This window comes from Ovis canadensis, chromosome 18 (assembly GCF_042477335.2).
Source record: "Ovis canadensis isolate MfBH-ARS-UI-01 breed Bighorn chromosome 18, ARS-UI_OviCan_v2, whole genome shotgun sequence".
NCBI lineage: Eukaryota > Metazoa > Chordata > Mammalia > Artiodactyla > Bovidae > Ovis > Ovis canadensis.
The window spans coordinates 70982100-70996684 of record NC_091262.1 but is presented as its reverse complement, the minus strand read 5'-3'; the positions used below and the strand labels follow the sequence as shown (position 1 = coordinate 70996684).

Sequence of the window (14585 nt, the reverse complement as noted above, 5' to 3'; positions counted from 1 at the left end):
TTTCCAGGTAAGAATACTGGAGTGGGTTGCCATTTCCTTCTCCAACGAATTATCCTGACTCAGGGATCGAACCTGAGCCTCTCTGGCAGTTCCTGCATTGGCAGGTGGATCCTTGTACTGCTTAGCCACCTCAGTGGGAAGCCCCTCTTTTGGGTTAAGCAGTACCCTTTCCTGAGGGTTTCTTCTAAAACATAAATACCTCTGAAAGGAATAATCCATCACTACTGCTTTGTGTGGGCTGGGCAGGGGCAGGGGAGCGGCGCTTCCCTGGTTGCTCAGGTGGTAAAGAATCTGCCTGCGATGCGGAAGACCCAGGTTTGATCCCTGGGTCAGGAAGATCCCGTGGAGAGGGGAATGGCTACCCACTCCAGTATTATTGCCTGGGAAATCCCATGGACAGAGGAGTCTGGAGGGCTATCGTCCATGGGGTCGCAAAGAGTCGGACACAACTGAATGGTCAGCGTGTGGTAGCCTTGAAAGGTGCTTTCTCGGAGCCACACACACACACACACACACACACACACACACACTTTGTGGAAAGTGTTCCTGGGCTCAGAGCTCCTGGAATGCCTTGGGGAAGCAGCGAGGTGGAGGTGGACCTAACAGATGCCCTGAGGGCCTGTCATGGTTTTTGAGAGACTGAAATGAGAAAGAATACGAAAGTGCTTCAGTACCCACAGGGTGCAGTGGAAAAGTGAGCTATTCTTGGCACCTCTGTTCTGCTTTCTGAGGTGGCCTCAGTTTTTCCACCCGTAAAATGAAGTGGTTGGTGGAGCTGGTAACACCCAGCACTGAAAAGCAGAGTCAGACTCAGGGCATGAATCTCACTCCCTACCAGCTGTGTGACCTTGACCTAACTGCTCTACCTCTCTGAGCCTGCATTTCTGGCCAAATGTGAACTGACACGGACAGCATGACATCCTATGAGGTTTTGGTGAGAATTCTATGAAATGAATTACAGCGGACTGCCCGGACACCGCCTCCACGGAAATGCCCACTAAGGAAGAACACTGTTCCTCTTTTTCCAGCTCTGTGCTCGGAGGCTCTCTGATCCCTTCTTTCAACTTTCCCGTGTCTTTGCACGCAGGATCAGACAGTTTTGGAGAAAGTCTTTCATAACCTTTCTGAGCCTGAGACACAATTGAAGAGTTCCAGGGGACACAGTACTTCGTGCCAGGACTTGTCTTCCATGTTGACAATTTAATTATTAGAATGCTTGGAACATGGGAGATTCTTTTCCTGTTTGATTTATGAATTAGGGAACAAGGTGTGTCTGGCAACAGGGATGTGAAACAGTCCTGTGCCCTTTGGAATTCACCTATAACTCATGCTGACCAAAATTTTACTCTGCTTCCAAGAATATCATTTTGTTTTTTCTTGGTATTGTATTATTGGCTTGGCCACAAGATGGTATGGAAACACCTGAACGAACTTATTGGCCAGCCCAATGATAACTCGCCAAACCCAATAGTCAAGAAAGCTTATTTGCTTTTGAGCAGTGGTTCTCAGCCAGGGAGATTCTGCTCTTTGGGGCCACTTGGCAATGTCTGGCGTTGTTTTTGCTACTGGCATACAGGTCAGGGATGCTGCTAAAAACCCTACGGTGCACAGAACAGCCCTCCATAGGAAGGAATTACTTAGTCCCCAAAGGTCTACAGTGCCGAGGAGAGAAAACCTGCTTGAGGGGTCAGCAACATTCAGCTAGGACTGTCCAGCTCTGGCCCAATGTCTGAGGACTTAAGAGAGAAGGGGAAGGAACCCTCCAGACTGCGGCCCCAGGCTTTGCCCTTTTCTCCGTGTTTCCATGCTCTTCTTGAGAATCTCGGCTGACCCTCAGGAAGGGCTCTGGGGCCCATCTCCTTGGTTCCTGTGATTTTGTGTTCAGCCACTCCACTGCAGGGGACTCTTTAGACCTCATATCTGTCTGTCCCTCCAGCTATCCATGAGCAACTTCCTCTGTCTCTCCAATGCACAGAGCAACGAGAGGCAGGGTGTGTGCAGGAGATGTGCTGGGTAAGTGTGAATGAATGAATGCTGAGCTCCCAGCCAGATCTCAGAGCCCAAGCCTGGCACCGACTCAGACGGGCCTCTGCACAGACTCCAGGAGTCCTTTCCACACCAGGGGGAGCTCAGGATGACATTCTGCCACCCACTGCCACACTCTGAAGAACACCCCACTGTGCTGAATCGCAGCTGAACGCTACGGGCGCTTTCACTATCCTGCGCCTTGACACACGGTTCCTTCTGCCTGGGCCGCACTCCCTTCCTTTCCCTTACTAACTTCTTGTCCTCCCATATCCTCAATAGATGGTTCCTGCTCTAGTGCCCAGACCCTTGACTGTTTCAGAGCCTGCCCTTCTTGTGAACTGTGAGCTCCCTGAAGGCAGGGATGGAGGCCGTGTGAGCTTAGGCAGATTACTTAATCTCTCTGAACCTCTGCCCCATCAAGGCCCTTCCAGTCTCCAGCACAGGGCTTGGAATCTAGGACACCGACTGTGCGCTGGCCCCATGTGCCCTCCCACCAGGCCCTACTCTGTTCTCCCACAGCTGGGGTCATGGTCGAGGTTACCAGGATCCATTATTATGGGCCTTAGACAGTGGTATGCTGGGAATGGTTAACAAGGGGTTCTCCGAAGGAAAAAGCTCTGCTTTGCAGGATCTGCCAATTATCATGGCGTAAATATTTCCCCAGTGGCCAACTTCAAGCTACCGACATGAACGTGGAGCAGGGAAGAGACACAGATGACTAGCTTCCGTGAGATGGTTTGTACCATCACCGACTTAGCACACCAATGGCTTTGGATTCATCAAGTCCAATCTCATTATTAGGAAACTGAGGCTCAGGGATACAGAAATTTGCTCCAAGTGCCATGGTTGGTCAGTAGAATCTGGGTCACTCTTCCCTGATGTGGTGAGAAATAACCACACAGGCTCCCTGACCTGAGAGCTCCTTGTGGCCAAACACAACTTTTAAGCATCATTTAAAGGCACTGGCTCCCAGCCAATATCCTGGAGATAGTTAGTGCTGCATTCTCCTTCCTAAAAGCCTGGAGCCCAAGGCTTAGGGCTCGGGGCTCTGCCCTGCACACAGCGGGGCCTCAAGCGATAGGACTGAGATGCTGGGGGCACGGTTGTAAAACAACTGGCCTGTGATGAGAACATCTGTCTCGCGTGGATCATAGATCAGTCCATCAAGCTGTGCCTCTGAAAGGGCCGCTGGGCTGCAGCCTGCATTTCCTGCTGATTCTGGCTTTCTTTTTTGCCAAAGTCACATCTCTTTTCCATCTGTAGATGTTGCGGGGTGCCGATTACATTTTGAAGAGCTGGCTGGGGGTCTTATGCATGTTTTCTTTTTTTTTTTTCTTATGCATGTTTTCATCAGCCAGGAGACTTTGGAGAAGAGCTCTGATAAAAACATGTTGAAGCTGCACACCTGGGTCACACAAACCGTGAGGACTAGAAGGCCCCTGTCTCAGCCACTTAACCAGCTGTGCTTTCTGGGGTCATGCCCTCTGAGCCTCACTTTTCTTATCTGCAAACCAGAGATATTAATAATAACAAAACTCAGTCTGTGACTCAGAGCCCCGATGACATCAAATGAGTGGCTGGATTAAAGACAAAGTTTTGTCTTCTAGGAAGCATTTTCTGAAAGAGGGGTTGGCAAATTTTTTTCTCTAAAGGGCTGTGCATGCTAAGTTGTTTCAGTAGTGTCCAACTCTCTGTGACCCTCTGGACTATAGCCGGCCAGGCTCCTCTGCCCATTGGATTCTCCGGGCAAGAATGCTGGAGCGGGTTGCCATTTCCTTCTCCAGGGGGTGTTCCCCGCCCAGGGATTAAACCTGCGTCTCTTACATCTCCTGCATCGGTGGGCAGGTTCTTTACCACCGGTGGCACCTGGGAAGCCCTGCACAGGGCTGGATAGGAGATATCTTAGTTCTGCTGTTTTAGTGGGCCACATGGCGGCAGAGAAGGAGATGGTTAGATAGCAACACCGACACAATGGGCATGAATTTGAGCAAAGGGGATATGCTTCACCAGGAGATAGTGAAGGACAAGGAAGCCTGGTGTGCTGCAGTCCACAGGGTTGCAGAGTCAGACACAACTGAGCAACTGAACTGAACAACAACCACATGGTCTCTGTCCCAACTATTCGACTCAGCCATTGTATAAAAAGCAGCCAGAGATGCTACGTAAATGAATGGACGTGGCTGCTTCAATACCAATTTATCTATAAAACCAGATGATGGGCCAGAGTTGGCCTGCAGACCCCGATCAAGAGGAAAAAATACATCACCTTATCATAACTGCCCCTCGAAGTGTGTTGATTGGGTTCCTAGGGAAAGTGACTGGCTGTGCAACAATCCTGGGGCAGCTCATGACTATGACCTGCTTTGGCCCTAACCCTCCAGCACCATTCCCACTTGAAGCCATTTCATTCCTCCAGGAGGTTTTAACCCAAGACCCTCACTCCCCACCAATTAGGTTCAGGGCCCTTATAACGGGTTTGCTGGCCCTGTCACTGCAAAAAATGGAAAAGCAAATACACACTAACTCGGAGAGGCCTCCCCAGATGTCCCAACCCAGAACGGCAAACTCCTTCACACTCCCCAGCCCCCTGAGCCTGTTTCATTCATTGAGATAGCCTGTTTCAGTACTGATGGTATATTTCCAAGGAAACAGGAAGCACTGGTTCCTTGTTTATCATCTGTTTCTTCCCACTAGAATGAAAGCTTTATGAGGGCAGGGACATACTGTGCTCAGTATGTATATCCAATGCCTCAACAGTGTGTGTGTGTGTGTGTGTGTGTGTGTGTGTGTGCGCGCGCGCGCGCACGCTCAGTTTTGTCCGACTCTCTGCGACCCCAGGGACTGTAGCCCGCCAGGCTCCTCTGTCCATGTTAATTTCCCAGGCAATAATACTGGAGTGGGTTGCCACTTCCTACTCCAGGGGATCTTCCCGACCCAGAGACTGGACCTGGGTCTCTGGTGTCTCCAGCATTGATAGGGGGATCCTTTACCACTGCACCCTCTGGGAGGCCCCCTCAACAGCAGTATATGTTTAATAAATAACATTTGCTAAATGAACGAATGAACATCATTTATCTCACTGCACGGTTGTCACCTGTTGAATGCGCCATGTCTTCCACTTGAATTGTGACCATCCTAAAAACAGGCACTGGGTTTTCCTGTTAACATTCATATTGTCAGTAAGTGTTTGTTGAACTGTTGAATGAATGAATTTATCTGATAAAAACACAGGATGGCAGAACTAGAGAGCATCTAGAAAGGAGGTTTTAAACTTACTTTTGCTGCAGAAACCTTTGGTTAAGGGGTATTTTATACAGAACTTGGCTTCTCTGGTTGATCAGAGTCAGACAGCAGGGCTGGCCTCCTATTTCCTTTCCTCTCTCCTCTCCCCTGCAAGATGTCCCCAGCACTTTGAGAGTTCTCTGGGACCAGTTTGAAAACCACCAGTCCAGTCTGAACTCCCAGCTGCACAGATGACAGAGCTGGAGCCCCTGGGAGGGAGGTTCCCTATAGCCTGTGGGTGACGTGAGACGAGAAGCCAGCCTCTCTCCCACTGAGCTTCCCAAAGCGACCCTGTTAGGCTGTTTGTGCTTTCTGCAGAGGCTGCTTACGTCTCAGTTCTGCTTTGAGCAACACCACATCCTTGAGGAAATCGCTCTGGCCTCCTGAGTTCCTCTTTAGGGAGCTCAGCCCACAAGGCAGTCAACCACGCAGGCTGTGGGTGCAGAGACCCGAAGCTGAAAGTCCCAGACTGGCTGGAAAACCTATGAGGCTACTGTAATTGGGTGTGGCCTCTCTGAGGTCATCTCTGACCTGAGGGTGCCCTGGAAAGGCAGGGGAACGGGCAGTTTAGCACAGGAGCTGGATCCAAGTCCCAGGGTCAGCACTCACCCGCTCACTTGTGACCCTCAAGTGAGCTCAAGCTCAACCTCGCTGCGTCTCAATTTCCTTGACTATAAAATGGGGATAACAGCAGCATCCGTGCCTCATGTGGGTGGTTGTGATGTTTCAGTAATAGGACAGAATGTTATTGTTGTCATTTAGTCACTCAGTCCTGTCCGACTCTTTGCAACCCCATGGGTTGTAGGCCTCCAGGCTCCTCTGTCCATGGGATTTCCCAGCCAAGAATACTGGAGTGGGTTGCCATTTCCTCCTCCAGGGGATCTTCCCTACCCAAGGACTGAACCCGTATCTCCTGCACTGGGAGGTGGATTCTTTACCACTGAGTCACCTGGGAAGCCCAAGTAAGGCAGAAAGTGATGAACATGGTACCTGCTGGGTTACTGGACTGTGAGAAATGTTAGACATAGTTATTATACAAGACAGGAGGGTAACGTGGCTTCTAATCCTCAGTGGCACTAATGGTAAAGAACCCGCCTGCCAATGCAGGAGACCTTAAGAGACAATGGGTTCGATTCCTGGGTGGGGAAGATGCCCTGGAGGCGGGCATGGAAACCCACTCCAGTATTCTTGCCTGGAGAACCCCACGGCCGGAGGAGTCTGACTGGCTGTGGTCCATAGGGTCAGAGAGAGTCAGACACGACTGAAGCGACTTAGCATGCAATCCTCAGAACATGACATCTTAGAGGTCCTGAATCCCATTTCTGTTGTGGGGCAGAAAAACAAGGTTGTTCTTTGCTTCCAGACCAGGCACATAGCTTCTCTGTCTGTCTGTGTGTCTCCCTTCTGTTACCTGCATGTCAATGCCTAGGGGACTTAGAAAGCCTCCCCCAGCCTGGATCCCTGGATGACTATACGGCGTGGAGCCCACTCCCCTCTCCTCTATCCAATTGGACCTACGTGTGTGAGAAATAAATTTGTATTGAGTTAGAGATTGCAGGGTTTGTTACAGCAGAAAGTATTTCCTTAACTAATTATCTATTTATCTACCTGTCTATATCTATTTCAAAGAGACCAGATAGAAATCTATCACAATACTAATCATCTTTTTCTATAATAAACGATTAGTGACGTTTGTCATTAGAAATCAGTTTAGACTTTTTAAACACAGATTTTTAAAAACCCACAGCCTGCCCTCCGTCTCTGTCCTCTCTACCCTCGGTAGATGTCATGGGCCTTTTGTTCCACATACCTGGGGTCTCCCTGAACCAGCTACCCAGACTACTGAAGGAAGAGGAAGAAGTGGCAGGCTGGCCTTCACTGCCCTCTGGGATGCTGCCTGCTCTGTATCTATATTAGAAGAAGGTTCTTTGTATTCTTTTAGAAAGAGTCCCCATATTTGCATACACTGCATTTCTCTTTCCTTCCCCCTCCTCTTGTGGAGGAGTTCTTGGACTTGAAGCTATTTCCTCCCAACAGCAAGGTCAGCCCTGAATGTATGGTCTTAGATACTGAAGAGGTGGCGACCACTTGTTTATCAAAGTAATGGGAGGGATGATTCTAGAAGTTCTAACTGCTCTCACTAGGCCCCATGCAGTCTGCTCCTGGCTGCAGAAAGGAGGGCCAGGTCGATCCAAAGCCATCTGTCTCTGTGAACTCTCCACTCTGCCTGACACGGGCCCTAAACCAGCTTCATTGGAAGAAGTACTTGATCGGGATTTATGAGTTCTGGGATCTGATCCCAGGATCTGCCCCCAGGATCTGCCTGGTACAGTGCTGGAGGCACAGGCTCTGGAGCGAGGAAATCCCAGCCTTGAATCCAGGCCCATCCGTATCACGGCATTAACAGCAACTGCCTTCTGGAACGGAGAAGGCAATGGCACCCCACTCCAGTACTCTTGCCTGGAAAATCCCATGGACAGAGGAGCCTGGAAGGCTGCAGTCCATGGCATCGCTAAGAGTTGGACACGATTGAGCGACTTCACTTTCACTTTTCACTTTCATGCACTGGAGAAGGAAATGGCAACCCACTCCAGTGTTCTTGCCTGGAGAATCCCAGGATGGGGGAGCCTGGTGGGCTGGTGTCTATGGGGTCGCAGAGTTGGACATGACTGAAGCGACTTAGCAGCAGCAGCAGCCTTCTGGAAAAGAAGGCCTGGTCCATGATCCCAGGCCTCATGTCTCCAAGTTCCATCTTTTCCCCTACACCCCAGCACATTGCCAGCAGCCATGCCTTGCGGGTACCAGTTACTATTGCCAGCATCATGTAATGGGAAAGACAGGTGGGTGGAGCTTCCTCCCTGGACTCGAGGGGCTGGGGCAGGGTGTGGTGTAGGGGATGTGGGGTGATGGGGAGAAGGGCTTTTTTCCTGCTAAAAGCGGGTCAGTGGTGAAGGCCAGCAGCACCCAAGCTGGAGGTGTGCCCTCCACGGGGTCGCTGATGCCCCCCAGGGCTTCCACGGGGCGCTGTGGGTCTGTGGACCATACTCTGGGTAGCAAGGTGCTGGAAGCCTCTGGGTTGAATGGGGATGGGGATGAGGGGAGTCGGGGTGGGGTAGGGGGTGGGGAGCTGGGGTAGATGTGAGCAGAAGGCCCGAGGTAGAGGGCCTGGTCCTAAGATCATGGAAGGTCCAAGTCAGCAGAGAATTTAAGAGATCTGGCTGAAAATGTCTAATCATGAGGAAACATCTGACAAACACAAAATGAGGAACTTTCATGACGAAGAAACAGTGAGGTGGGGGGTGGGGAGGGAAACCTGTATTCCTTAAAAATGTCGATGTCACAGAAGACAAAGAAAGGCTGTGAAGTTCCAGATTAAAGGAGACAGCGAAATGCGATCCCTGCCCTCCCCCTGGATCCTGAGCTGGAGGAGGGAGAGCTAAAGAAAGCCCCGTGAGATCACTGACTGCCCGGAGTACAGAAGGTGCTGTGGAGAAAAACACTGTATTGATGTAAAATTATGAAGCAGGCGAGTTTAATGTGGTTATGTGAGGGAATACCCCTATTTTTAGAAGTACCTGGGGTAAAGGGCCAAGCTGTATGTGAACCTGCCCTCACATGATTCAGGAAGAAATCACATATGCACAGAGAGCAAAAATGACAAAGCAAACGATGTTTAAGATATTAGCAGTCCACAAAGGGTATGCGGATGTTTCTCTTTTAATGTATTATTCCTGCTCTTGAAGTTTTTGAAGTCTGGAATTATTTCCAAATGAAAGATTTTCTTTTAAAAAAACGAAAAAGTCTAGCAGCAGAATGGGTTATTTCAAACAGAATCCCAGATGGAACCCTGTGTGTAAAACAGGGACAAGCAGGGCTGCCCAGGGTCAAACCCAGCCTCATGTCCCTTTAGTGGCCCCTGGGGTGCCTCCTGGAACCCAGCTTGGAAACCACTGAGTGGGTTCAGCCTCCACGTTTTGGGTGAACCGGGTGACTAGGCAGCCATTCGTGCAACCTCTCATCCACTGGACGCTCACATACATATCTGGTTGCATCTGAGCCTCACCACAGTCCCGAGAGAGGTGTTCCCAGCCCCCTTGTTAAGTGAGAAAATGGACGCTCTCGAAGATTAGTACCTCCTTGGAGCCTGAGCCATCTGGGTGATTTCCAGGTCCTCTCCCAATGCCCTGCATGGCAACCTGAGAGGCAGGTCGTATCATCTACATTTTACAGACAAGCAGAGGCCCCATGAGATTCAAGTCCAAGCCTACAGCACCGAAGCTGGGTTCAAACCCGTGTCCATAAATGAACCCCCCCCCCCACATCCCTGCTCTTCTCTTCACCTGCATCCTCCCAGGTGAAGAGGCTGAGGCCCCGAGGGGGGCAGCCCAGCCCTGCTCAGGGCACAGGGGAGACGGAAAGTCCACTGGGTCAGTGGCCAGTGCTCAGGCAGCGATGGCTACCTGAACAGAAAGCCATCTGCTCCCGGTGGAGCTGTTTCCGGCGGGGACTCTTCACACGGAGCCATGACCCCGCCCTGAATTTCTGCCTGGAGCTGGCTTCTCAATCAGCAGAGATATTCCCGTCTCCCTGCACCCCCAGCCCCACCCCAGCCAGCAAGGAAGCTCTCAGCATCCTTGTTCTGCTCTGTCTTTCTCAGGCTGAACTCTGACTGCATCTCTCTAGCAACTGTCTTTCTTCTCCCTCACACTTAGCTTTTTTCTCCCCCATTCCCTGCTCACTGCTAAGTTTTCAGTAAGTAAATTCACTGTCAGCAAAACTCACGGTGTTTGAAGTCACTGCCAATTAACTGGGTGTTTAAGCTAAAGGTTTCTGAGTCAACGGGGGACTTGCTGAGGATGCAGCTGCCCTTTTCAGGCCCAAAGCTGCCTCCTTGATAACATCTCAGGGTCTGTAGAGCCCTTGGCTCTGACTTTGCCCCAAGCCCCAGCACGGCAGGAAGAATGACTGCCCACATGCGTTCAGATGGAGGGAGGTAACTGTCCTTGTCAAGTGCCAGCCTCTGAGCTGCATGCAAACTGCAGGCTAATCTAACTCCCACAACAGCCCCATAAAGTGATTGTGGTTGGGCCCATTTAACATGGGGGAAACTGAGGCTCAGAGCTCTGATATAACCTTGCACCATACCCTAGTCTCACACACACACTTTCTGTTGGTCTGTGGCCATACTGGCTTGCCCTTCTGCAAGACAGATGGATAACCCTCCCTTCAAACAGCCACCATTGGGCAAGCCCGCTAGGCACCATGTATGGCCGGCTGGCATTTTACACATGTTATTTCTAATATTTACAAGTGACCAAGTGTGGCTTCTGAAATGTTAGGGGCCTGAGTTTCACCTCTTTGCAAAACAGCTTCCAGAGATGAGGGAACTGGGTCCTATAAAGGAGTTAAGTAGATCATTCAAGGTCACATGGGTAGTAAGTGACAGATCAGGAATCTGAACCCATCTGTATGGCTACAGAGGTAACAATCCTTCCACTCTCCCTTTCCATGGCTGTCGTGTATAGTTACACAGGTTGCTGACTGTACAAGGACATGAAGCTGAAGGGGTAATCAGGGGATGAAATGCAGCCAACACTCTGTTCACTAACGTGTGCACCACAGTGCAGTGATGCCTGTCCTCGTCTGCCGGGAGCAGCGCTGTGGTAAACTGATTATAAATGAACCCAGTGATTCCCTTCTCTACATCTGTACCCCTTGCTTTGTTCCTTTGCAGCTCTTCTCAGCATGAAGGGAAGTCTAATTCCTCACCCTTTAAATCTGGGCTGGTCTTGTGACTCAGTGAGTCAGTGAAATGGTTCATTGTGCACTGTGCTAGTTCAAGTCCAGACCGGGAGACTTTGCACTTGCCCACTTGGATCCCAACTACCACCGTTGGGCACACGCTTGGGCTAACCTGCTGCAGAATTAGAAATATGTGGCCCAGTCACCCCCTTTCCAGACCCGTCAACAACCAATCACCCACCCAAACTTAAGAAGGACTATCTTAGTCCAGCCAGCCTCCAAGTGACCCCTCACATGGACCCTCAAGCCAGCCCAACCAAGCTCAGGTGCACCCAACCAGATCAAGGTAAATGCCCAACTGATTTCTGTAACTGATTCCTGTGGCCATTAAGGGCTGAACTGCGTTCTTTCATAATCCGTTTGTTGCAGACCTAGGCCTCAGTGCAGGGGACCTTATTTGGACATTAGGTCTTTGCAGATATAATTAGTTAAGATGAGGTCATCCTGGAGGAGGGTGGGCCCCTAATCCAGTATGACTGACATCTTTATAAAAAGGGGAAATTTGGACACAGATACACGCACAGACAGCACACCACGCAAAGGCTGGAGTGATGCTGTCACAAGCCAAGAACTCCCAGAAGCTAGAGGAAAGGCTTGGAACACATCCTTCCCTACAGCCTTTAGAGGGAGTAGGGCCCTGCTGATATCTTGATCTCAAAAATGCCAGTCGCCAGAACTGTGGGCCAACACATTTCTGTCGTTTAAGTCACTAGTCTGTGGAACTCTGTCACGGCAGCCCTAGGAAACAAAGATAGTGCCTTTGCCTGATTTATACAGAGGCACAGTGTGGGCTGGACTCCTTGCCTGCTTCCAGCGTGGCTGCCAATCACGGCACTCCTCCCAGCTCCCAGGGAGCACAAGAGGTGCCCAGGAGTTCCACTACTCCCACCCTAACAGATCTCTGAATCTGGGACGGCTTCTCCCGTGCCTCTCAATGGCTCTGGAGTTCTTGAGGGGAAGGGGTCACAGCCACACATAGCATCATTGGTACAGGGACCCAGAGAGAACCCACAGCCCAGGGCCCCTCCCGGCTGCCCACCTACCTGGGTTGCCGAGGGCCATGGAGTCGTAGATGAGCTTACAGGTCTTAAGCAGGATGGAGATCTTCTTCTCGGGCGAGTAGGCCTTGTGCATGCTGGCGAACTTCTGCAGGATCTTCTCCATGACGGGCACCTCTGGCACGCTGGTGGTCACGCCCAGGTCGGTGGTAGTGGTGGCTAGGATAACCATCTGGTTATCCTTGAGCTGCTGCAGTGAGCTGTCCTTGCTGTGGATCTCATGCAGGCAGGAGTAGATGGCTTCCTTCAGGGGCTTCAGGACACACTTGTACAAGGCAGACTCCACAATGGCTTCTATAGGCAAGTAAGAGACAGAGGGTGGGGTGGGGAGACCAGCGGCAGGGATCCCGCCCCCAGGCCTTGTTGCCCAACAGCGTGGCTTCCCCATCCCTGGTCCCTGGAAGGACATATTCACAGCCCTGGCAGGTTCAGCCCGCAGTTCTGCCAGGTGAGACTGTGCAGTACATTCAGCAGAAAGGCACAATGCTAAGGGCACAGGGGCCCTCCAGGACCCATATGTGGTGTCCTAATGCTTTCCACGGGGCCTGGCAGAGATCTAACTCTCATAGGGCTGCCTATTAGTAAACAATCTGAGAGGGTCCTATTCACACGGGAGTTGTGCATTCTATAAGCTGTGAAACTGTGCCTGGAGGGCCTGAGGGCCCAGTAAATGTTTGACATTTAAAAAATGTCAAATGTAGTAAATGCTTGACATTTAAAAAAGAGTTACTCTTTTTAAAATATTATATATATATATATATAATTATTGTTATTATTATTTGGCTGTACCACAAGGTTAGGATCTTCATTTTCCAACCACAAATCAAACCCGTGCCCCCTGCAGTGGAAGCATGGAGTCTTAACCCCTGGACTGCCAAAGAAGTCCCAGTAGAGTTATTCTTAATATGTATTTTTCAGTTACCAGATCCATTTGCCTCTAGTCTCAAAAATACAGTGTAGCCAAAACCTGATTTCTCATCATTTGCCTGGCTACCACCTGGACCTGAGCCATCATCATCTCTTACTTGACTTATGTTAACAGCCTCTTGCCGTGGCTTCTTTTAGTCCTTTACTCAACATAGCAACGGAGAAGGCAATGATAACCCACTCCAGCGTTCTTGCCTGGAGAGTACCAGGGACGGCGGAGCCTGGTAGGCTGCCGTCTGTGGGGTCCACAGAGTTGGACACGACTGACGTGACTTAACAGCAGCAACGGCAACAGAGCAACCAGCATAATCGTGCTATGCTATGTTTGATCATGATATTCCTGTGCTCAGAACCCTGTAATTGCCCCAATCCCTGGTGTCTCAGAGGTTAAAGCACCTGCCTGCAATGTGGGAGACCCAGGTTCGATCCCTGGGTCAGGAAGATCCCCTGGAGAAGCAAATGGCAACCCACTCCAGTATTCTTGCCTGGAGAATCCCATGGACAGAGGAGCCTGGTGGGCTACAGTCCACGGGGTTGCAAAGAGTTGGACACGACTTCACTGTCTTTCTTTCTTTCATGCACAAAAGAAGCCAAAGTCTTTCCCATGGCCCACAAGCCCCTCTGTGATCTAACCCTGTGACCCCTCTCACTCATTACCTTGCCTGCTCCCTGTATTCAGGCTGCTCCAGCCACCCCGGCCCTCCTGCTATTCTGCCAACCTGCCAGGTTTGCTTCTACCTCAGGGCCTTTGCACCTGCTACTCCCTTTGCCTGGAGGAATGCACATGGCTATCTGCATGGCTCATTCCTCCTCTGTTCAAACGCTATCTTATCCAGGAGGCATCCTGATCAGCTAGTACAGTGAGGATTAGTCATCTCTGATCTAACAACACTGCAACATACACGTCATAATTCTCACTCAACAGATGGATCAACTTAGGCTCTGCTGGTGCAGGTCACAGTTAGGGGCCGAGCAAGGATTTGAACCCGGGTCAACCTGATACCAAGGCAATGCTCAGCTTTGACTGATAGTAGTGAAATATTCTTGGGAAGTCTTTTTGGCTCTACTCAATTCCTGGGGCGGGAGGGGTGGTGGGGGTGGGGAGAGTCTCGGCTACTGGTCCTGGTAGCAGAGATCCCAAGTCCTGTCCCTGTAGAGAGACACCTGAGCTGCCTCATCTCTGGGAGTGAGGGAAGAGCCTCTGTTCCCATGACTGAGTCTCAGCAGAGGGCATGCCTAGAGTTGGCTCATGTCTGGGTTTGGGGCGGGTCCTGGCTGTCTCGGTCCTCATCCTACAACCTCCCTCTTCTCCTTTGCCTCTCCAGCCTCGCCAACAGGAGAATGCATGGCTGCCCTTGCCTCCCTCACCCCACTCCTGTCTGTCCCTCCAAGTCCTCGGAGCCTCTGCAGCTGGAGGTGTGGTGACTCAAGAGGCAGGGACCTGCGGTCAGCTTCCCCACTGCTTCTGGCTCCTATGTGACCTTGGCC

General features: G+C 50.9%; 1 protein-coding gene across 1 annotated transcript in view; it reads right to left on the bottom strand.

The window, feature by feature from the left end:
• Nucleotides 1-14585, bottom strand: part of RIN3 (Ras and Rab interactor 3) — a 133594-nt gene that overhangs the window by 10228 nt on the left and 108781 nt on the right. Inside the window, exon 7 of the mRNA XM_069559701.1 lies at nt 12156-12464. Coding sequence (XP_069415802.1) covers nt 12156-12464 — 309 coding nt within the window. The remainder of the gene's footprint in view (nt 1-12155; nt 12465-14585) is intronic.